The sequence below is a fragment of the Pipistrellus kuhlii genome, unplaced genomic scaffold (assembly GCF_014108245.1).
Source record: "Pipistrellus kuhlii isolate mPipKuh1 unplaced genomic scaffold, mPipKuh1.p scaffold_m20_p_18, whole genome shotgun sequence".
NCBI lineage: Eukaryota > Metazoa > Chordata > Mammalia > Chiroptera > Vespertilionidae > Pipistrellus > Pipistrellus kuhlii.
Window position 1 is genome coordinate 16,605,583 of NW_023425493.1, and position 25,153 is coordinate 16,630,735.

At 37.6% G+C, this 25,153-nt stretch overlaps 2 protein-coding genes across 3 annotated transcripts in view; both read right to left on the reverse strand.

Moving 5' to 3' along the window:
• The window catches only part of DHX9 (DExH-box helicase 9), a 53,444-nt gene that overhangs the window by 22,991 nt on the left and 5,300 nt on the right, over positions 1-25,153 (reverse strand). For both annotated transcript variants that reach the window (XM_036442027.2, XM_045583155.1), the window contains exons 2-11: positions 23,845-23,977; positions 23,056-23,196; positions 14,093-14,207; positions 13,081-13,190; positions 12,268-12,416; positions 10,065-10,111; positions 1,381-1,517; positions 963-1,052; positions 708-869; positions 477-554 (exon numbers count right to left, since the gene is read on the reverse strand). In XM_036442027.2, the coding sequence (XP_036297920.1) occupies positions 477-554; positions 708-869; positions 963-1,052; positions 1,381-1,517; positions 10,065-10,111; positions 12,268-12,416; positions 13,081-13,190; positions 14,093-14,207; positions 23,056-23,196; positions 23,845-23,955 (1,140 nt within the window). In that variant the 5' untranslated portion in view covers positions 23,956-23,977. The remainder of the gene's footprint in view (positions 1-476; positions 555-707; positions 870-962; positions 1,053-1,380; positions 1,518-10,064; positions 10,112-12,267; positions 12,417-13,080; positions 13,191-14,092; positions 14,208-23,055; positions 23,197-23,844; positions 23,978-25,153) is intronic.
• The window catches only part of NPL (N-acetylneuraminate pyruvate lyase), a 45,825-nt gene continuing 35,566 nt past the window's right edge, over positions 14,895-25,153 (reverse strand). The window contains exon 14 of the transcript XR_006741950.1: positions 14,895-14,906. The gene's annotated coding sequence lies outside the window, so the exon portion shown is untranslated. The remainder of the gene's footprint in view (positions 14,907-25,153) is intronic.

Below are 25,153 nucleotides of genomic sequence, written 5' to 3' on the forward strand. Positions count from 1 at the left end.
CCTTTCCACTGGTTTAGTACTCAACATCAATGTTTCTCTCTCCCTCTCTGAAATCAATACAAATATATATATATATATATATTTTAAAAATGTATATAATTTCTATCTCTAATAGAACTGCCCCTTCTCACTAAATTTCTGGAGTCTAGATAGTGGCCTTGCTCACACCCTTTTTTCCTCCTTTCTCCCTGAACATCCCATATACATTCTCTTTCTTCTAACATTTTAATGTTTAATTAGGAAAGTACTCAAAATAACTGTAATAGTTATTATCCCAAATCTCCCCACTGACATTAACTACCAATCCCAGCCCCATAACTCACAACTACTACCCTATGTGGTAACTTAGATGAGCGATTTGGTAAACATCTTTGATGTACTTTCCTAGAAAGGGTAAAAAATATTTACTGTCCTTTTGCCCACACCTAGAATGTTCTGAGCTCTAGCCATATGTCTATTATACTTCATAGACTTACAGCTTGCAAATCATGATCTTGGTCCAACTGGTACATCAATTCACTCTTGAGGTCCTTGCTTATTTGTTCTGGTGTAGCCTGTAAAATGGGAGAGCAACAGTCAAAAGCACATAACTCATCTTCAAATAGAACCCACTGGACACTTTAATGAAATATAGACAAAAGAAAAAAAAGAAAAGAAAAAAAAAAGTACAATACAAGAGTCTTAACTTAAGAATACAATGAACTCACGTAAGCCAGGGGTCCCTCATCAATGTTGCTGCTAGTCCAGGGATTCCAGTTGGACTGAGGAGGTGACCAAGGAACCACTCCCATTTGGTTTTGTCGCTGAGCTGGCTCAAACTGAGCCAATTTGCCAAGGTTGAGAACAGCGGGCACAGAAGGATCATCAGGCTATTAAAAAAGGGAAAGCAAAAAAATAATACCAGGTGCTTATCTGACTAGAGAATTTCTTGACAAAGGTGAACTAAAGAGCTGCATACTTACTGGAGGAATGATTTCAAGATTTAGCTCTTGAACCGTGTTTTGTAGCTGATGCTCTAAATCTTGAGAGATGTTAACTTTGTAAGGCTCCACCTACAGAAAAAGGATGACCATGAAAATCATATCACATCACATCACATCACATCCAATCACTACTTAGTAGGCCTATTGTAGCAAGGATCAGAGTATGTGGCCAACGCTAGGTCTAAAATATTCGTAGAGCCAACAATAAGTCAGTTCCCTCCCGTAAAAGAATTACTTCAATGATTATTGCCTACTGTGAACACAAGCAACCCACCTGGCATAGATAACTAGTAGGGCCATTTCCATTTCTTAACTATAAATTAAACTTTATTGAAATCCTAAACAGCAGCTAAATATTTCACAATCTCTCTCGAGGCTACTAAGTCTAAAGACTCACTGTCTCTCCTTCTTTCTTCTTTGTAAGTCCAGAGTAAGCTTCAACCACTCCAAGATGGTAGAGTTGTCTGACAAGTGATAGGGCACAGGACTGTGCTGCCAGTTTCTTATTTGATCCATGTTCACGTGCAAAAATCCCTATAAATTAAGGTCAGGATTACCAAAGACAGAAGAATAACTCAACTAAGTAAAGAAACATATTGTTTCATAAGCAAAAAAACAACAAAACAATCCCCACCCTAAAATACAGAGTAAGCAATGGGTTCTAAGTTCTTTTTCATTCTAACTGCTAACCAAAAGCAATTCTATAGTAGCTTATCGAGTGACCAACCATCTTTGACTACAGGCTGACACTAAGACACATAAAAATCAGCACTATAAAAGTAATAACCTATTTCAATAAAATGTGTCACTATTAATATTATGACATTAAAAAGGGGAAGGAGCCGAAACCGGTTTGGCTCAATGGATAGAGCGTTGGCTTGGGGACTGAAGGGACCTGGGATCGATTCCGGTCAAGGACATGTACCTTGGTTGCGGGCATATCCCCAGTAGGGGGTGTGCAAGAGGCAGCTGATCGATGACTCTCTCTCATCGATGTTTCTAACTCTGTATCTCTCTCCCTTCCTCTCTGTACAAAATCAATAAAATATATTTAAAAAAATAAAAATAGGTGGGCGGAGCTTAAAGATGGCGACCGAACAGTCGGACTTGTTCTGACTCTGGTCCCAGAACAGATAGAAACAGCGTCTGAGTCGCTCAGGGAATGTTGATTGGCAGCTGGGGGGCTTCGGAATTCTCTAGGAAGGTAAGGAAAGGTCCGCTGGACAGGATTTCCTGACCAAGAGGCCAGCACTGCCGCGGCTGCGGCGGCTCTCCCAGCGAGCTCTCGCGGAGAGAAGGCAGCGCCATCTTACCAGGAAAGGAGGAGCATCCCTGAGGCCTGGAAAAACACACAGCGGGGAGGTCCATCGAGCAGCTGAGACACCCGAATCGGCACGGGGGCGTGGAATCGGGGGAGTTCTTCGGTCACCCACGGAAAGGTCAGAGTTTGTGGGGACAGCCGGGGGGACCGGGGTCCCGCGGCGCAGGCAGCTATGGTAGCCAGGGAGCTCCAACCCCTCCCCCACTGTAGCCGGGAGCGCGCACTACCGCCCTCCGAGCGACACCCAAAGAAGGCTCCAGCGACACCTAGTGCTGGGTTTGACGTTATCCTCCCCAGAAGCGGGACTTTTTTAAAATGCCACAGGTCACTGGACAGAGCGTTAAGAATCTCGGCTGTTTCGCCAAGGGCGGGACATCTGGACACCTTGGCGCCTGATCCCCTTCACCCCCCTGCTTCTGAATACTAGGGAAGGACAGCCCAGTTGGGCATATCTGGGGAAATTGCCTTCCTGGAAACAAGGGATCTGTACCAGAAGAGATAGTCTGGGAGCCAGCTGGCACCCTGCCAGCTAGAGCCATAGAGAAAGAAGGCCAGAGCAACCAAAAAGACTGGGAGGTCAAACCGGTAACACTGACACCTAAGAGCTGAATTACAAACTGCCCTCTTTTTTTTTTTTTTCCCTTCTCTTTTCTTTTCTTTTATCTTTTAATTAATCAAAAATAAATGGACACAAATAACTAAGATATAGCCTACTTAAAATTAAGGATTACCTTACAAATCTGAGGTGCAGTGGAATGCTGGGAACTGCAAGACTTTCTGGGCCGAGAATCAGGAGTGCCAAATACATTAACACAGGAAGTGAATGACCACTACTGGACATTTTTATGCTAATTTTACTATTATTTTATTTTCATTTTTTACCTCTTTTATTTAATCTTCATTTTTTATATCTTTTACTTAAGAAACAATTTTTTTTCCTTACTTGATTTTACCTTTTTAATTATTACATTTTTCAATCTCTATCATCACTATTACTACTGCTATTTTGCAATTTTTTTCCCCCCCCTTTCCAGTACCATTTTATTTTTTTCTTTATTTTACATTGGGAGTAACCTTCATTCTATTTTAATCTCTACTATAGCATCATTCAACCCTATCTCAACTCGACCTTTACACCATCACTCTCTTACTAAACTTTACCCTTGTAGTCTACGGTTTATCCTATCCCTTTCCGGCTTTAGTTTTTCCTCTATTCTTTCTGTATACCCCCTGCAAAAACTCTCACTATACTTATAGACCTAAGTTCCAACCCCTGATCCAAGTGTATAAATACCAATCTCTGCACTATATTAACTAGTTAAAAAAAAGAAAGAAAGAAAGAAAGAAAAACTTCTCCCCTCTATCCTTTTCGCATTGTTTGTGTGAAGGTTGATTATTGTGAATTTTTAGGCTTGTTAGTGAAATTGTTATGCTTATTACTGTGTTGTTATTGTTGCTTTGTATTTTTTTTTTTAAATCCTCTGTTTTTGTTTCTTTCTTTTACTTCTGTATATCATAGCCTTACTTAATAATAGGGGATATTGTAGTTTGTATTAATCTCCAAGTATTGTTACTGGCATTGGCTGGGTTCAGTGGCTGTTCTATGGCAATTTTCTCCACATATATATAGTTTGTTTCCCATTTCTCTTTTAGTTTGCTGCTTCTCTCTCTTTCTCTCTCTCTCTCCTTTCTTTTTTCCCCTGTTTTCCAACTTTATTTTGTCATTACTTTTTTTCCTCTTTTTCTATCTCTTTATCCCTCTTTTTTTTATTTTATTTACTTAATTTTTTTTTATTTTAATTTTTACTTTTTTAAATTTTTCTTTATTTTATTTTTACCTTTCTTCCTTCTCTCATATCCCCTAAGTTGCCTTTCTCTAGTGGTCACCTTTACTAAAGGTTATTAATATTGTAAGTACATTCCTGTTAAGTGCCTCTTGTGTTGTACCAGATAGTGTTGTATTTTGAAACTTTAAATCAACGCAGGAGAAGGAACACCACATAACCAGACATCCTGAGAAGAGAGGCCATGGGGAGACAAAAACATAGTCCGCACATGAAAGAAAAGCAGGCATCACCAGAAAAGGAAGTAAACGAGCCCGAGGTAAGCAGCCTACCAGAGCAAGAATTCAGAATAATGATCATAGGATGGCTAAAAAGAATGGAAGAGAAATTTGACAATAATCAAGAAGAAATGAGGAAGAACCATGAGGAATTGAAGAAGAACCAAGAAGAAATGAAAAATGACATCGCTACCATGAACAACTCAATAGAAAGCATCAAGAGTAGACTAGATGAAACAGAGGACCGCATCAGTGAGCTAGAAGATAAGATGGAAAAAAACACCCAAGTAGAGCAGCTTCTAGAAAAAAAGATTAAAAAGCAGGAGGAGAGCCTACGGGAGCTTTGGGACAATACAAAACAAAATAATATTCAAATAATAGGGGTTCCAGAAGGAAAGGAAACTGAAGTAGACATGGAAAAAGTATTTCAAGAAATAATGACAGAGAACTTTCCTGAAATAGAGAAGAAAAAACCCACACAAATCCAAGATGCTCGCAGAGTCCCAAGCAAAATGAATCCCAGAAGACAGACTCCAAGGCACATTATAATCAAATTGGCAAACAACAACGACAAAGTAAGAATCTTAAAAGCAGCCAGAGAGAGACAGAAAGTTACATACAAAGGAACCCCCATCAGACTAGCAACTGATTTCTCAACAGAAACTTATCAGGCCAGAAGGGAATGGGATGAAATATAAAAAGTCATGCAAAGAAAGGGTCTGAATCCAAGAATCCTGTACCCAGCAAGGCTATCAATCAAAATTAAAGGGGAAATCAGGAGCTTCACAGACAAAAAAAGACTGAAGGAATTTATCTCCACCAAACCAGCAATGCAAGAAATGCTAAAGGGTCTACTGTAAAAATAAAGAAATAGGAAGTGAAGAAGGAACACGGGTATAGAATAAAAATGGCATCAAATGTGTACCTATCAATAATAACCTTAAATGTAAATGGATTAAATGCTCCAATCAAAAGACATAGGGTAACAGATTGGATAAGAAAACAAGACCCATACATCTGTTGTCTACAAAAAACCCACCTCAGAAAAAAAGATGCACACAGACTGAGGGTGAAGGGATGGAAAAAAGTTTTCCAGGCAAATGGAAATGAAAAAAAAGCTGGGGTAGCAATACTTATATCTGACAAATTAGATCTCAGAGTGAAGGACATCATAAGAGATAATGAAGGCCACTTCATAATACTAAAGGGAACAATCCAACAAGAAGAAATAACCCTGGTAAATATATATGCACCCAATACAGGAGCAACCAAATACATAAAAAAAAACTGCTGGAGGACATTAAGAGAGAGATTAATAGCAATACAATCATAGTAGGAGATTTTAATACCCCACTGTCACCCTTCGACAAATCATCTAAACAAAAAAACAGCAAAGAAATATCAATCCTAAGTGACTCACTAGACCAGATGGAATTAACTGACATCTTTAGAACACTCCACCCCAAAGCCACAGAATATACATTCTTCTCAAGTGCACATGGGACATTCTCAAAGATAGACCACATTTTGGGACATAGGCAAAGTCTCTTCAAATTCAAGAAGATAGAAATCATATCATATCAAGTATCTTCTCAGACCATAATGGCATAAAACTGGAAATTAACTACAATAAAAATAATGCAAAGAAATCAAACACATGGAGACTAAACAGCACGCTATTAAACAAGGACTGGGTTACCAGAGAAATCAAGGAAGAAATTAAAAACATCCTGGAAACAAATGACAATGAAAACACAACAATCCAAAATCTATGGGACACAGCAAAAGCAGTCTTGAGAGGGAAGTTCATATCCTTACAAGCCTATTGCAAAAAACTAGAAAAAAGGGTAACAGATGATCTAACTCTACAACTCAAAGAGTTAGAAAAGGAGCAACAAGAAAAGCCCAGTGTAAGCAGAAGGAAGGAAATAACAAAAATCAGAGCACAGATAAACGACATAGAGACCAAAGAAACAATACATAAGATCAACAAAACCAAGAGCTGGTTCTTTGAAAGAATAAACAAGATAGATGAACCTCTAGCCAGGCTAACTAAGAAACAAAGAGAGAGGACCCAAATAAACAAAATCAGAAATGAAAGAGGTGAAATAACAACAGACCCCACCGAAATACAACGGATTGTTACAAAATACTACGAACAACTCTATTCCAACAAACTGAACAACCTGGAGAAATGGACATATTCCTAGAAAAATACAAACTTCCAAAACTCGATGAGGAAGAATCTAAAAATCTCAATAGACCAGTGACTTGGGAAGAAATTGAAACAGTCATCAGAAAGCTTCCAGCAAACAAAAGCCCAGGGCCAGATGGCTTCACAGGAGAGTTTTACCAAACATTCAAGGAAGAACTAAAACCTATCCTCCTCAGACTTTTCCAAAAAATTCAAGAGGAAGGAACACTTCCAAACTCCTTCTATGAAGCCAGCATCACCCTAATACCAAAACCAGATAAAGACAACTCAATGAAAGAGAATTACAGGCCAATATCCCTCATGAACATAGATGCCAAAATCCTCAACAAAATCCTAGCAAATCGGCTCCAGCAGAGCATCACAAAGATCATACACCATGACCAAGTAGGATTTATTCCAGGAATGCAAGGTTGGTACAATATCCGCAAATCAATAAACGTGATACATCACATAAACAAATTGAAAGATAAAAATCATATAGTCATATCAATTGATGCAGAAAAAGCATTTGATAAAATCCAACACCCTTTCCTGATAAAAACTCTTAACAAGGTGGGAGTACAAGGATCATACCTCAACATAATAAAAGCTATATATGATAAACCCACAGCCAACATTATACTCAATGGGCAAAAACTAAAACCATTCCCTCTAAGAACAGGAACAAGACAGGGATGCCCACTCTCGCCACTCCTGTTTGACATAGTACTGGAAGTACTAGCCATTGCAATTAGACAAGAGGAGGAAATAAAAGGCATCCAAATTGGAAAAGAAGAAGTAAAGTTATCCTTATTTGCAGATGACATGATATTGTACATAAAGAACCCAAAAGACTCCCTTAAGAAACTAATTGACTTAATAAATGAATTTGGCAATGTAGCAGGATACAAAATTAACGCCAAGAAATCCATGGCATTCCTATACACCAACAGTGAAACTACAGAAACAGAGACTAAAAAAGCAATTCCATTTACCATCGCACCAAAAAAATTAAGATACCTAGGAATAAATTTAACTAAGGAAGTAAAGGATCTATATGCAGAAAATTACACGACATTGAAAAAAGAGATAGAGGATGATGTAAGGAAATGGAAGAACATATCATGTTCATGGATTGGTACAATCAACATCATCAAAATGTCCATACTTCCTAAAGCAATCTATAGGTTCAATGCCCTCCCCATTAAAATACCAAGGGCATATTTCACTGACCTAGAAAGAACTCTCCAAAAGTTCATTTGGAACAATAAAAGACCCCGAATAGCCACAGCAATCCTGAGAAAGAAGGGTAAAGTAGGAGGGATCTCAATACCGGACTTCAAACTGTATTACAAAGCCACCGTTCTCAAAACAGCCTGGTACTGGCACAAGAACAGACATATAGATCAATGGAATCGAATCGAGAACCCAGATATCAACCCAAATCAATATGCTCAATTAATATTTGACAAAGGAGGCACGAATATACAATGGAGTCAAGACAGTTTCTTCAATAAATGGTGTTGGGAAAATTCGGTAGACACATGCAAAAGAATGAAACTAGATCACCAACTTACACCATACACAAAAATAAACTCAAAATGGATACAGGACTTAAACATCAGACGGGAAACCATAAAAATACTAGAAGCATCCACAGGCAGCAAAATCTCAGATGTATGCCAAAAGAACTTCTTCACTGATACTGCCCCTAGGGCAATGGAAGCTAAAGAGAAAATAAACAAATGGGACTACATCAAAATAAAAAGCTTTTTTACAGCAAAAGAAACCATCAACAAAACAACAAGAAAGCCCACGGTGTGGGAGAACATATTTGCAAATAACACCACTGATAAAGGTTTAATCTCTAACATCTTCAGACAACTGATACAACTAAATAAAAGGAAGATGAATGATCCAATTAAGAAATGGGCAAGGGACCTAAATAGAATATTTTCAAAAGAAGACAGAAGGAAGGCCAAAAGGCACATGAAAACATGCTCAAAGTCACTAATTATACAAGAGATGCAAATCAAAACAACAATGCGGTACCATCTCACACCTGTCAGAATGGCCAACATCAACAAATCAACAAACGACAAGTGTTGGCGAGGTTGCGGAGAAAAAGGAACCCTCGTGCACTGCTGGTGGGAATGCAGACTGGTGCAACCACTGTAGAGAATAGTGTGGAGTTTCCTCAAAAAACTGAAAATGGAACTCCCATTTGACCCAGTAATCCCACTCCTAGGAATATATCCCAAGAAACTAGAAACACCAATCAGAAAGGATATATGCACCGCTATGTTCATAGCAGCACAATCTACAATAGCCAGAATTTGGAAACAGCCTAGGTGCCCGTCAGCAGATGATTGGATCCAAAAACTATGGTACATCTACACAATGGAATACTATGCTGCCATAAAAAAGAAGGAATTCTCATCATTTGCAGCAACCTGGATGGAATTGGAGAACATCATGCTGAGTGAAATAAGCCAATCAATGAAAGAGAAACACCACATGACCTCACTCATTTGTGGATAATAAAGAGCATTATAAACTGATGAACCAAAAGATAGATATAGACTTATAGAGACAGTAAAGCAACAAGCAGATTGTCAAATTACAGCGGGAAGGGGAGGAGGATCTGGGGGTTGTCAGATGAATGAACTTACAGATGTCAGACTGCCTTAAATTCTCTTCCCTTAACATCCCAATCACTAAAAATAATTTATTTTTAAACTCTGGGATAAAAAAAAATTCAACATCTCCTGATGATTTTATGCAATTTGAAACACGAGTTTCAGCTGCAGAATTCTCAAGTTGGAAAAAATCTTTGGCCATTTCTCTCAATCCCCAGATAAAGTAAATTGAGTCCCGGAGAGATAAGGTGTGATATTTGAAGTCATAAAATCTGTCAGTAACAAAGCCAGGAACATAGGGCTAACTCCTTAGCCTTCAAACACAACACACTGCCCTTTTTATTTTTAAACTTACTAAGCATAAAGAATACATGTATTATACCTTTACCTTTTTACTTTCTTTATGAATAAACCCCATCTAGTCTTGTTTCTCAAGGTTACTTTCTCACCTTTCCTTCTTCACTTTATGACTAACAAATGCTACACATACATCTTCTAGTCCTGTCATCCAATTTATACTCCTTTTCTAAATTTCACATAGCTAGTTTTACCTAAACAGAAAGAACATTTTTGTGTAGAAAAAAAAAAAGTTTTAAAATTCTTTGACACTTGCAGACTTCTAAGTAGCCTACCATCACTAATCCATTCAATTTTAACACTAATCTAATCCTTCCTCCCCCCCCCCCCCCCACCTGCAACTTGGGAAACTGGGTCCTCGCAAATAATAACTAATATCCTAAAACACCCTAGATGCTGTCATACATCATGTACTCTTTCAATTAACAAAACCCACATATTTGTAGCTCAAGACACTACTGTGAATACTATTCCTCTACGTAAGATTCAGCTTATCAGTAACACTTACTTCTGCCCAGCACCTTGATATAAATGGTCATTTCTGCAATAAAGCTCCTGAAACGACATATACAAACAAGGTTAGGAATTTCACTATTAGAAATGACTCATTCCATGACTCCTAAATCAGGCAGGCTTTTCCAACTGCTTAAGCAAATCACAGCCAAAAAACAAAAGAAAACAAACAAAAAAAAAAACCATTGTAAAACACTTGCTTCTGTTCACTCCTAGAATAGAGTATATAAACTTCAAATAACATATAATATGGCACAAGACTGGTATAATCAAAGCTGATAAGCCAATTTTTCATGAAAAGAAAATGTTAGGGTTTTAGAGTCTATATTTACTTATTCTTACTCCAAAGGTTATACTCTGAATAGCTAGAAAACATTAATGAAAAGGAATTTTCCACTTAGCTTGGGCTCTTTAAATTATAGCTGTGATTAAGATTCCTTTGCATGGGCTACCCACTAATGACTTGAATCTGTTAAGATAAGCTAAATATAGATATGCACGCACACAGCACATGGACACACAAACAAGGCATGTATCAGTGGCTCCTGAGGCAAGGGTCTGTTATCTGTCTACAGGTGACAACAGCCCTTAATAACAAAAAAATGTTTTTAGCATATTTATATTACATTTACTTAAATCAGATCCTGGAGAACAAAAAACTTTTGAAAATCATAGCTAAAATTGCTGGCAGATTCTAGGGAATGGTTTAGGTTTTAACAAGGGAAAAATTACCCTCTGAAAACTATGCTTTCTGATCCTTCCACTGCTCAGGTAACATTCTAACCTTGACTTTGTGTTATGAAAAAAAAGTTAAGTGAGGTTTAAGAAAAAGATGTTAGATTCCTTCCTATACATCTTGTGAACTGACCTTCAGGCACAGCTGGTTCAGGGGTCAAAGGCCACTGACTTTCAGGGGAACAACATCCACCCTTTCATTAATGACACCGATGCCAGTATGTTTCTCAGCCAGGCTTAAAGTCAATTTCATTCTCCTCCACCTAGGGGGAACAGCGACACCAGAAATCAGTTTACAATCGTTTCCCATGTGATTGCTTAGTTCAGCCTAAGCAGCAGCACATGTGTGTGTATGAACACAGACCTCTGGTGTTGCTGTCTGTTATGCCTTTAAATAAAAGACATACAAGGAGCAATGCTGTCCCAGCTTCCCCAACTGTCTTTGTCTCCCTCATCTTCATATCCTGAATTCTTCAATTCTTTGTAGCACAAGTCAAAGATAATGACATAAAAAATGTTTACAAAGTACTGCCAGCACAATTAAATGCTGCTAAGCCAAATCAGTTCAGAAGGACAAAATATTAAAGAAAAATTATTAACAAATGTATATTTCCTTTACAACCTCTGAGGGTTTTAAAGTCTGATATCAGAATTAAGTATTTGAGAATTCAGGATAGAACAAAAACAGTGGGGTGCAGAGGTAACAATGCTCTAAAAATCACTTTGACCACAGTGTCAAAGTTTTATTTTAGTAATAATTATTTTAGGGTTGCTAGACGCACCCAAGGGAGAAAAAAATGCTTTTAATTTTCAAGAAAAATACTTTTAATGTATTTTGAGTAATTTCTTATAAAGAACAGCAAATTAATCATCCAGGTTTTCATTATAACTTTCCCTCCCTTCCAATAAAATACAGTTCCCCCTGAAGAGTCTAATCCATATGAGCCTTCCTGGGAGTAATAATTACTACACCCTGGAATGCTCTCAGGAAGAACAGCAAGCGGGCTGAGAAACATACTGTCACTGTTACAAGGACCCCCTCCCCCCTTTATGTTCAGTTTTATCAAGTTAACAGGCTACAAGGAGGCGAATTCACATACAAAGACTGAGGTTAAACCCTCAAAACTTCAATAGGATTCTTCAGAGCTAGCTGTTTCAAAGCTGATCAAAAGGAAATCTAGATCAAGGTGCAATACAATCTACCTGAGACTAAAACTTAAGTGTCCAATTTGACCCATTAAAGAAACAGTCATTGTAACTGCCTCTAACAAGAGAATAAACTGAGGCCTCTGGCTGATAGTACCAGCTGTGGCTATCATTTTTACCTTTCAAACTCAAATGAGAACCTTGTAAGTCTAGCAATATAAACCGCAGAATGTCTTACATAGTTGTATAAATCTAGATCAATGAATATCCAAAACAACCTGGACTTTCTACAGAAGGAAAGAGTGAAACAAGCAAACCTGTTGTGGTCAGGGCCCACTTGGGTGTACTTATATTCTCCTTGGATCTTTTCTTTTTGGAAATATTGGTTCAGCCGAGCCTTAGCATTTTCCAAGGTCCAATTTCCATGAAGCCCAGCATTTAAATCCACTTCTTCTGATTCTAGAGTCTGTTGAATCAATGAAAATTAAATGTGGCTGCACTGATTTTATTTATGAATATTTAAGGTAGAGAAATTTATAACAATTTATAACTTTTTTGTGCCATCTTTCATAATGCAAAAGCTATTTTTAATAGTTTCTATTCCTAGTCAAAATTGAGCTGGATTTGTTTATACTGCATCTGATGGAATTCGTTTATACTGCATCTGATAGCTATTAACATTAAATACAGTATGTTAATAGCTAATGTATTAACTATTAGCTATTAACATATTGTATTTAAGTTGTTCCTAAGAAACCTTTGACAATTCTTTTGTGTGTGCTAGTTTTATCACTTTAAATATATTAAGTAGGAGATAAGTTATTTTATCAAGGCACTTTTACAATGAGAGATCATAAAAAATGTATCAAGTGAGGTAACTACATTTCCTATAAAGCAGGTGAGATCTTTTATTACAACCAAGAAAAATAATGTTTTATTTCACACACAATTCTAGTAATCAGATTTAATTTGTAGTTTAGATTTTTGGTGTCATGTGTGATCAAGATGTCTCAAATAACCACTGAAAACAATCACCTAATTATTAACTTGCGAATATCTTAAACCTTGCTATGAACTGAAGTCCTCACTCACATTCCTAGAGATGTTAACACAGGGGATGACAGTCTTACCGCTTGTACTTCCTGTTCTTCCTTTGAGTAAAAATCGTTGCAGTTGGATTCTCGATCCCAGGTGGACCCAGGGACACCATAGCCAGAGGCCCCAATTTCAGAATTATTTTCTATTAAGGAAAGAAAATGATTTTGTGTTTTTCTGATGACTCAAACTGCAGGAAGTTCCTAAATATTTTAAAGACTATTCCTAATTTAGATTTTGGTACTCCATAATTAGAAACACAAGTTTCAATTATTTGGAAATGGGCTTGAAATCTCCATGACTTACTTGAAAAGTGTTATGTGACTACAGAATGGGACCAAATTGCTAAATCCAAGGCTGGTATGCAGGGTTAAGCTAGCAGTAATGGTCAGAAGTGGTTGACAACCTAGCATGCATTAGCAGTGTAGCACTGTCTGTCAAGGTGCTACCATGTTTCCCCGAAAATAAGACATCCTCCAAAAATAAGACCTACTTACAGGTTTCCTTCTGAGTGAAATATAAGGCATCCCCCTGAAAAAAGGCCCCCCTAGGCTCTGTTTCAGAATGCTATTGCTAAACATGAGAGATTTGGTCCACTGATTCTGAGAGAAATGGAGTCACAAGAAATTCACCAGGAAATTCAGGAATTGGATTATTATGATGATGTTCCAGAAGATGATGACGTGATTGTCACTGAATAAATGAGTAAATTCTTGATACTGTAGGATTCACAGTCTGTCTGGTTTGTGTTGACAACTACCGTACTATCATACCGTATACAGGTAATAAATTTCCTTTATTTTCATTTAACAATAAATGTGTACCGTATTCTTCTTCATGGAAAAATAAGACATCCCCTGAATATGAGACCTAGCGCATCTTTGGGAGCAAAAATTAATATAAGACACTGTCTTATTTTCAGGGAAACAGGGTTCATATGAAATAACTGATTAAATGATAAAACTATTTTTTTGCCAAGTATGACTAGGGAAGGAAGCTATCTGCTAGTGCTGGAGATAAAAAATGAGAAGATGAAAAGTTCCCTACCTGCCAAGAGAGCCAGATGTGGGGGGAGAGGTCCTCCCATGGTTGTTGGCACACTTTCCCCAGTATCTGCTGTAGTGTCAGGTGTATCGGTAGGTGGGGGCACAGGGGGTGCCACCTGCAAGTGAAAAAGTCAAGATAGTATAAGTAATTTCACCTTCACAGGGACTAGTAAATTCTTTTCTACTTAAAGCACACGTTACCCCTCCTCTTCCCATATTAACCTCTTTGCTTTCAGTAACTATAAATTACTCTAATTTCAGGTAGAAAACGCAAGAGTAATATATATTACTCATAATTCTCCATCTAAGAATTTTATAACAACATGTACATAAATACAATTTTCCCATAAAAAGTGAGATCAGTTTATGCTATACTGTTAATTTACTTCTTCCACTTACTATCTTTCTAAGTACATTCAACCTTCAAGAAGTATCTGTTAGCTTTCTACATAGTAACACTGTTCTGGGTATTGAGGATAAAACAATGCACAAAAGGCACATGTTCTGTACCTTTCTGTAACAGAGCTATGTTCAATAGCTATATTCTTATAAAGCTAAATAAGAAATAAAGACATAATATGTCAAGTGTGACAGAGAAAAATGAAGCAGAAAATAAAGACTGTGAGTGATCACTATTTAAGTAAAGTGAACAGGGAAAAGCTGCACTCATAGGTGACATTCGAGAAGAGATACGAAGCAAGTGAAGAGCCAACCAAAAAAGGAACTGGGAGAAGAGATTTCCAATAAGGAAACATCAAGGTTTAAGACAAATTCAAAATATTTTACATACATTTTCTACTTCTTTAAATATTGATCTACATGAATTTTGAGGACTTACTACTCTATTGTATGGATATACTACATACAAATAAAAGTAGCAATGATTTGAAGTTTTTGATGAAAAGACCAAAACAGGACTGCATTTGAAAATCAAGAAGACAAAAATCATGACTACAGAAGAAATATACAACTTTTAATATAGACAATAATAAAGACATTGTAATCAGTAAAGATTTTCTTACCTTCTTAGTTCAGTCATCAATTCAAATAGAGACCGCAACCAAGAAATCAAAGGAGGGCAGCAATGAAAGGTTTAGAAAGATCATCAAGAGCAAAGATGTGTCAACAAAGACCAAGGTGAAATTGTTCACACCCATATTATTTCCAATTACTATGTATGGATGTGAAAGTTGGACAGTGAAGGCGGCTGACAGGAAAAAAAACTGATTAGTTTCAAATACAGTGTAAGACGAACAAGTGTATCCTAGTGCAAAGTAAGCCTGAAATATCACTAGAGGAAAAAATGAAAAAATGGAAGCTGTCCTACACTTTGGGCACATCATGAGAAGGCGGGGTTCTTTGGAAAAGATAATACTACTGGGAAAAATAGAAGGCAGTATGAAAAGAGGAAGACCAAATATGAGATGAATTAACTCCATAAAAGAAGCCATAGGCACAAATCTATAGGAGCTAAGCAAAGCTGTTAAAAACGGAACATTATGGATGTCATTCATAGCATGTTGCCAGGAGTTCCGAGCCAACTCAACAGCTGCGCGCACACACATACACACTGTATAATTCAAGCAATATCATGTTGATAATTTATAACTTCAAAAACCAAGAGAAAACAAATATTGAAAATCACTATTAAAAAATTATAAAGCCAGGCCAACATAGCTCAGTGGTTGAGTGTCAACCTGTGAACCAAGGTTCGATTCCTGATTAGGGCACATGCCCGGGTTGTGGGCTCCATTCCCAGTTGGGGGGTGGGCAGGAAGCAGCCATTCTCTCTCACCATTGATGTTTCTATCGCGTGCTCTCTCTCTCTGAAATCAAATATATATATATATATATATATATATATATATATATATATATATATATATATATTTTTTTTTTTTTTAAAATATAAAACATTACCTTAAACTCTCTGTACTGAGGCTTAAGAAAAATTCATAAAAGTTAAAAGACATCAATATTTTAAAAAGCACCACAGTGCTCTACAGAAAGGTTGCTGAATTCCATACTCACCCAGCACTACATATGATAATCTATTTTCCCACATTCTCTCTAATTCTTGGAATTATAGATACATTTCACATCTTTACCAATATCAGTTTTGGTATTTGTTCTAACAATCTATTACTTTAATTTACAGTTTCTTTCCAATATTCTACCTGGATATTCACTGTTATCACTGATTTCTAAGAATTTAACATTTCAGTGCTACTCACTGTCTTACAAGTTCCAAAAAAATTGTTTGTCCTTTCCCTTTTAACTTTATCAATACTGCTCACTGTCTAAAAAAGTATATTTTCTATAGTCAAATCTAGTTTCTGCCTTTTACATTCTCCACAAAATGACCTTTCCTATCCTGAGAACTACTACCTACCATTTCTTATACAATAATAAAAGCATTTAAAGTTCCTTTGAATAAATGACTACCTATCTGCCGTCCAAAGTCTTGATAGACACTGTTATTTAAACGTCTGTCACTATAATTTTAAATTTTCATTTAGAACCAATTTCCAAATATTTAGTAGAATTTTTTGGGTCCCTTTCTAACATTACCATTTTAGTTTTGCCAATACATATTAACATTTTTAATGCTAAGTGGGCTGGTTCAATATGGACTGATATTTGTCTTTTCTACTTTCTTCCTTAAAGTTTATTATGATATTATGTCTACTCCCGTTTTATTTGTATTTCATTTGTCTGATAAAGCTTTATTCATTACTTTCAATCTTTCTGATTAGAAGATTCTATTATTTTATACAGAAAAGATGCTGGAACTGTAAGACCTGTGTAGCTGAAAAACAAGAAGTGAGGAAGAAAATAAAAAATGCATAGTTAAAGCATTCAATAGAAAAGATCTGAGCATGTTAAAATGCTACAAAGAAAAGACAATAAGGTCTTGTTTCTGGTGTGGCCAAATAAGCTTCTGCAGGTAACATGAACTCCAGGGGAAAAAAATACCTAAGAATCCCACAACTATATGAAGGCACTAAAAGTGAACAAAAGCTGGCAGACTCTGGAGGGGACTTAAAACGAGAGAAATCAACAGATAGCGAAAGTGTAACTTCTATTTATTTTGGCTTTTAGTCTGACTTCTATTTATTTTGGCTTTTAGTCTGAGAAAAGATTGTGAGGCAAATAAAACTCCACAAGAAACTCTGGTCTTTCTGGCCAGAAGCATCAGTTTGGGGAACAAAACTACTAGAAAGTGAGGAGGGAATCCTGGAAAGTAAAGAGGGAGGAACCTTAAATTCTGTGCAAGAACCCTGTCCAAATTTCTAACCCTTGAAGTACATACACATACACTGGGCAGATTCCAATCTGCCTAGCAAAGGACTGGAAAAGTGAGATAAGATTTGAGCTGTTAGTCAAAAGCAGTGTTTGCAGAGAGAGAGTCCAATCAACTTACTGCTTTATAACACAGTAAAAGCAATACTCTCTGGAAGAACATTATTTAAGATCTCCACAATATAATATTCACAATGCTCAGACTATAATACAAAGTTAATTGACATTAAAAAAAGGAAAAGGTGATCTGATCTCAAGAGAAAATTAGGTGACTTATATGTTAGAATAGTAGTCAAGGACTTAAAAGCAGCTATTATAACTATGCTCAATGACATAAAGAAAATTCACATTCATGTATTATGAACATCTATAATAATAAAAACATAATATGCAAATCTACCAAATAGAACGACCAAGGTTCCCTGGTGGTCTAGTGGTTAGGATTCGGCGCTCTCTCCCAAATAGAACGACCATCTGGACGACCATGCTATGCGCTGGTGCCAGGCCAGCCTAGTGGGTGCCATCAATGGAGGGGCTCTCTGAAGGAGGCCCAGACTATATTCTATATATACTAGTGGCCCAGTGCACAAAATTCATGTGGGGGTGGGGAATGGAGAGTGACCCTCAGCCCGGCCTGCACCCTCCCCAATCTGGGACCCCTTGGGGGTAGTCTGAATGCCGGTTTAGGCCCAATACCTGTAGAATCAGGCCTAAACTGGCAGTCGGACATTCCTCTCACAATCTGGGACCACTGGCTCCTAACTGCTCACCTGCCTGATCACCCCCTAACCACTCCCCTGCCAGCCTGATTGATGGCTGCTTCCCTGCTAGCCTGATTGCCCCTAACTGCCCTCCCCTCCTAGCCTGATCACTCCTAAACAACTCTGCCTCGGCCCCACCACCATGGCTTTGCCTGGAAGGTCTCCAGATCTAATTAGCATATAACCCTTTTATTAGGATAGACTAGAAGCCCGGTGCACAAAATTCATACTCGGAGGTTTGTGACCCTCAGCCCAGCCTGCACCCTCTCCAATCTGGGACCCCTCAAGGGATGTCCTAATGTCCGTTTAGGCCCAATCCATCAGGCCTAAATGGGCAGTTGGACATCCCTCTCATAATCAAGGACTGCTGGCTCCCTATACTCACCAGCCTGCTTGCCCATAACTGCTTCTGCCTGCCAGCCTAATCGCTCCCTAACCACTCCCCTGCCAGCCTGAATGCCCCTAACTGCCCTCCCCTGCAGGCTTGATCACCCCCAACTGCCCTCGCTTGCAGGCCATCTTGTGTGTTGGAGTGATGGTCAATTTGCATATTATATTCATTAGATACCCTGTACAACAGCAACTTTGCAGAGTAGCCTCTCACATTCCAGGATCCCTGAGGGATGTTGGAGAGCTGGTTTCAGCCTAATCCCTGCCAAGCTGAAGGACTCCACCTGCCGAAAGGACCCCGCTTACTCTGCAGACACTGGGGAAGGATTGCAGGAGGTTGGCTCCAGAGTGTGTCTAGCCCAGGGGTGTCGAACTCAATCAGAGAAGGGGCCAAAATCTAAAATCCAGCCTAAATCGCTGGCCGAATGGTTTACTGAACAGTCATAAACTGACAATGTTAACCAGAAATGTGAATTTAAAATGAGTGGAACAATCTTTTCCTTAACAGTGCTATTAACCAACTCACATGCTATCAAGCAAAACAGTAATATTGGTATCAAGCAAAACAGTAATATTGGAATGTACCTAAAATGCTCATTGTTTTGTTTTCTGGCTAGATGTCTGACACCGTTTTCCCCGGATCAATGAGTCAATGTTCGGTTTTATTTCTTGGGCTGTAGCAACCCGCAAAACAGCTTGGAGGTTGTCATCGGTAATGCGTGATCTGTGCTTGTTTTTGTTCAGATTCATTATTGAAAACATCTGTTCACAAAGATAGGTGCTCCCGAACATGGATAGAATACGGGCAGCACGAAGTCGGAGCTCTGGCATTGAGTCAGGGGGCAGTAGAGGGTAGAAGTCCTCAATTTCAACATCCTGAAACCTTGATTTCAGGCCACTGTCAGACTGAAGCTCGATTATCTCCATCTGAAGGTGATGGGGCACATTGTTGACATCAACTGTAAAAGGATTGGCAAAGATGTCAAAGCCTGAGTGCTGTGTTCTAAAGTCAGAGAAGCGCCGCTCAAATTCACTTAGTAAACGGCTAACTTTGGTAGCCAGCCGACTGCAAGGAAAAGTACCAGAAATAGTGGTTGAGATACTCAAACAAACGGGAAAGTGGGCAAGATTGTCCTGTTCCAGTTGGGACTTCCATAGTTGAAGTTTACACTGGAATGCTGTGATCATGTCAGACATCTTCGTGATGACTTGTTTGCTTCCCTGCAGCTTCAGATTCAGTTGGGCGAGATGCTCGCATATGTCACACATCATAGCAAAATCACATAGCCAGGCGGGATCCGACAGTTCAGGCAAGGGCTTTCCCTTACTTTCCATGAAAAGAGCAATTTGTTCTCTGAGCTCAAAAAATCTTTTGAGGACTGCGCTCTTGCTCAGCCATCTTACTTCTGTGTGGTATGGCACGTCTCCATGCTCTGCACCCACCTCCTGTAAAAACTGCTGGAACTGGCGATGATTCAGGCCACGTGCCCGTATAAAGTTAATAGTTTTAATGACTGTGGTCATTATGTCATTCATGTCCAGAACTTTTCCACACATAGCCTCTTGGTGGATAATGCAATGATAAGTAATCAAGGGTGTGTGGCAGTGACTTTTTTGCATTCTTTCCTTCATTAGTCCAACCAAGCCTTTCTTTTCTCCGCACATTGAAGGTGCGCCATCGGTAGTTAGCCCCACCAACTTTTCCCAGGGTAATTTAAAATTATTTATAGATTTCTCCACAGCCTCAAATATATCTCTACCAGTCGTCGTCCCATGCATGGCAGCTACATCCAAAAGTTCCTCAGTGACAGAGAGGTCGGTCTTCGTAGCACGTATAAAGATGGACAGCTGCGCTGTATCAGTGTTGTCTGTGCTTTCATCGATAGCAAGTGAAAAAGCAAGATAACTGCATGCCTGTTCGGCCAGCTGTGATGATAGATTTCCTGAGAGTTCTTGAACTCTATCTGCAATGGTGTTTCTTGACAAACTGACATTTTGAAAATTCTGTATCTGGTCTGGGCATACTTACTCACACACTTTTAGCATGCATTGCTTCAAAAAGGCACCCTCTGAAAAACACCTTGAAGTACGGGCAATTTCTTCAGCCACTATAAAGCTTGATTTCACTGCAGCATCATTTTTCGCTGTAGCCTTTGTAAACATTTGCTGCTGTGATTGTAGTTTGCCTTTTAGTTCTTTAACAATTTTATGCTTTTCTTCCAAAGTATATTTGCCATACTTAACATAATGTTTGGTGTCAAAATGACGATGTATATTGTACTCTTTCATCACCGACACTGTCTCATAACACAATATACACACTGGTTTGCCCTGTCTAAGCACAAACATGTATTCATTTTCCCATTTGTCATTAAATTGTCTGCCTTCACCGTCAACTTTTCTTTTCCTGGACATTTTGGGATCAATATTGGCAGTAAAAGATGTAGTTTATTGGAAATCTGCGTTAGAAGGAAAAAGTTGAAAACTGCACAGGGATAGCTTGATTTGGCAGATGGAGTGGAGAGAAAAAAAGTCAGTCAATAAATGCCTGGCTGGGTACAGATAGCAGATTCTGTTGCAATTTTTATGCCTGCACTTTATGCCAGGAACTGGCAGCTTCTGCTGTGTATTTTTTATGCCCGCACACTCACTCTCTCCTCTGCTCTGCCACCTGCACAACCACATCGGATGCCCGACTATAGGTCACGCCTCCTGAATCTCGCGTGACTTGTTATCTATGCGCATGTGAATAGATAGCAAGTACGGCTGGCGAGATCACAAGCTTCCTATGTCACCGCGCGTCATTGTGATGGAGCGCAGCAGAGTGCAGTGATGACAGCGCGGTGCGGGCCACACTGCAAGGCCTGGTGGGCCGGATTTGGCCCGCGGGCCTTGTGTTTGACATGTGTGGTCTAGCCCTTCTTACCCAGTCCTGCCCCGCCGGCCACCTTCTAATTAATTTCCTTTCAATATGCACGAATCTGGGTCACTAATATGCTTATAATGAATGAAAAAATAGAAAATGCCACCAAACTGGTGAGCAAGGGGAGCTAAAAATTCTAGAAGTGAAAAATACAGTATCTAAAAATAAAAATAAAAAATCCACTGGATGGACTTACCAGCAAAATAGAAATGACAAAGAGAAAAAAGTGGTGATTAAGATAGTCATTTGAAATCATCCAATCTGAGTAACAGAGAGAAAGAAGGAGGGGGAAAGAAAACAGCTTCGGGACCCTTGGGCTAACATCAAAAGTTTAAACATACATGCGTACACAGGAATCTCAGAAAGAGAAAAGAAAAAAAAATGAGGCAGATGAAATAATAACCAAAAGTTTCTAAATTTGATGAAAGACAAATTTAAAGATTCATGAATCTCAGCAAGCCCCAAGCAGTATAATAATAACCAAAAAAACATACCAGTACCTCGACATATTATAATCAAACATAAAGAAAAAAAATGAAAGCAACCAGACAACCCAATGACTGGTTTTAGTTGACTTTATATTAGAAAAAAATGAAGGTAAAAGAATGAAAATTTATTTTTAAAGTACTGGAAAATGGAAACAAGCACCCCAAAAATCCTACTACTCAAAAAAGGTAATAGAAAAACATTTTCACATTAAAAAAATATTAAAGAGAATTTGCTGTTGGCAAGGCAAGCAACAGGAAGAGGCTAAAAGATATAGAATAGGTCATACCATGTGGAGCAAGTGCTAATAGTTTCAAATATTTGAAAGAGGTACATTGTTTTCATAGCCAGAAATAATGTCAAGATCACCTTGCCCAATCCCTTCATTTATAAATGGGCAAAACAGTGTAATTAAAAATTCTATGATTGTCTACAAAGTCTCTTTTCTGTGTCAAAAGTAATGGAAGAAAATAAAACGTATCTTTACAAGTCAGAATACAAAAATTCAGTGAAAATAAATTGTTAAATTTATATAGATATGATTTCTAAGTTTTATAAAACTGATTTTTCATTTCAGTTAAAGGTATCTACTTAATCATAATGTGAACCTTTTTATAGTCAAACTTTCTGTTTAATTAAGAGAAATAAAGTTTATTTCTTAAAAACAATAGTAGAGAGAGGTCTTTGCTGTATCCTTATATATAACTAAAATAATCATGGTATCAAAACCACCACAATGATATGATATTCCATTACATGAAATGCTTTTTCCCCCGTTATATAACAAAGTGTTAATGGGACCCAACATTGTGTCTTAAAATGTTATTTTTATATTTTGCTTAACGTGTTAAAATACACAGAACACAACAGGCTCTGGAAAAATCAGTCTACTAATTAATGAAATATATAAAATGGTATTTCCTAAGCCCACAAATCAAGTACATAATAATGAAATATCTTAAAGAACTCATCCCAATATTCTTAGAAAATCCAAATGCATTTGAAAACAACATTGGAAAATTGTCATTCTAGTCTCCATACACATTGGGTTAGCATACGCTCTTAACATACATCGTCAAGTGCTTGGCCTTAAGTACTTACAGCAATAGCTGGGACTTCTTCACTCTTCATTTCATTTATTCGAACCAAATAGTTAACAAAGTCTCTGGCAGCATTGCTCTGTGCATCTTTTTTATTAGTGGAATTGCCCATGCCAATGTAATTATATCCTTCCACTCGAACCTTTAACAGTAAATAAAACAATTTATTAAGAGACTGGCCTAAGTGTAATTCTGGGATTAAAAAAAAAAAATCGTAATTCAACAATCCATTAAGAAATAACAGTTGACTACTGGAGATATACTCCATAAACACACTGAAAATAACACATCTACCATAAGAGAATATGGATTGGCTGCCTTATGAAAAAGTTTGAAGCATGTTGTCCAATGATAAACTAATCCAAAAACCAGAATAAATTATGTGACTCAGAAATTCTCCTCTCATGCAACAGAATGTTCCACATTAAAATGCAATGTTATAAGACCCAAGAACAAGGTCTCCATTTATTTTAAGCACTTAGTTCTAACGCAATGAAGAATTGTTCTACTTTTTACAGGAGAAGGCAAAATAGTGACCAACTGCCTAATCTGTGTTACTGGAACTGTAGAAGCTAAAGAAGATACATGTTCTAGTTAGAATAATTTACCTAGCATATTGTTTAAAAAAAAATATTCATCTGAAAATGATTTATAAAGATATAGAATAGCAGGCAATCCACAATCAAGAACATTATCCAATGTGTAACACATTACCATTTCAAATAGAAAATAATGTTCTTTAACACCAAAATAATCTCAAAAATCATCAACATTCAGTATTCTTTAGTACCTCACACATGAATTTCTGTCTGTTTTTGTTCCCCACTGCTCTTATTTCATAGGTTGGGGCCATCTTCCTTTTGCCACACCAGGCATACAGAAAGTTTTTAACATCACCCATGATGCAGGTGTTGTCTTCAGACCTAAAAAAAACAAAAATTAGTTAAAAACTGCATTACTTTTAAGAAAAACTTAGGAAATTACCAAGCTGGAAATAACTAAACAACTGGAATTTACTAAAATCTAGGTTAAACATAAGATATTCAATGCATTGCTACCGTGTTTCCCCGAAAATAAGACGTCCTCCGAAAATAAGACCTAGCACATGGAAAGATAAGACATCCCCTGAAAATAAGATCTAGTGCAACTTTGGGAGAAAAAATTAATATAAGATACTGTCTTATTTTCTGGGAAACAGGGTAGTGAAATTGCCCATGAATAAATTTAATCACATAATTAGTCTATGACGTTTTAAGAAAGAGCAGGATACAAAATTGTACAATTAGAACTACATAAAAGTAAATATGCATAAATCAATACTAAAAACGTCCCCCAAAATGGTTATCTTTGGGTGACTACGAGTGACTTTTAAAGAATTTATGTAATGCCCCACATTTTACAATAAGCACATTATGTGCTTTAACTCATTTAATCCTCACAACACTGGTAACATTATATGATAAATACACACTTTTATCTTTTTACAGAGGAAGAAACAAGGGCATACAAAGTTTAAGTAACTTTCTCAGTTACCTGCTTAAAAGGCCTAATTCAAACTCAAACTACTTTCTAAGAAATGGTCATCCATTTTTATTCTTATTCTGATTATGTCTCCTAGCTATAGACTTTATATTGTAAGTCCAAATACAAAAAAAATATGCTGTACCTGAACTAAAAACAGTAATCTGTTAACTTCAATCTCTCCTTTAGGCCTTGCTATCACCGTTGGAGGATACTAAGTTTTCTTAAGGTGCAACATAGCATAGTTTGCACTCCCCTCTATTTCCCAATTTGCAAGATACCAACAGATACAAAACCTGAGTCTAAAACATGGCTGCAAATTATAAGCAAGATATGAAACCAAATTTAGAACCAAAACAAAAGCTATGAATTTTTTGCTGTGAGAAGAAATCCCATAACATCAAACTTTGCCTTTTGTTAATTAATGTTTAGTGCATTTTGTTAATACCTACATCTAATGTCATCAAACTGGATCCTGTAACTGCAAACTAACCCTGGGGACATCCTATTAATAGAAAAGGCATGGAAAGCTGAAGCTACCTATCTATAAATTCCACCCCTGAATAATTAATTAAAAA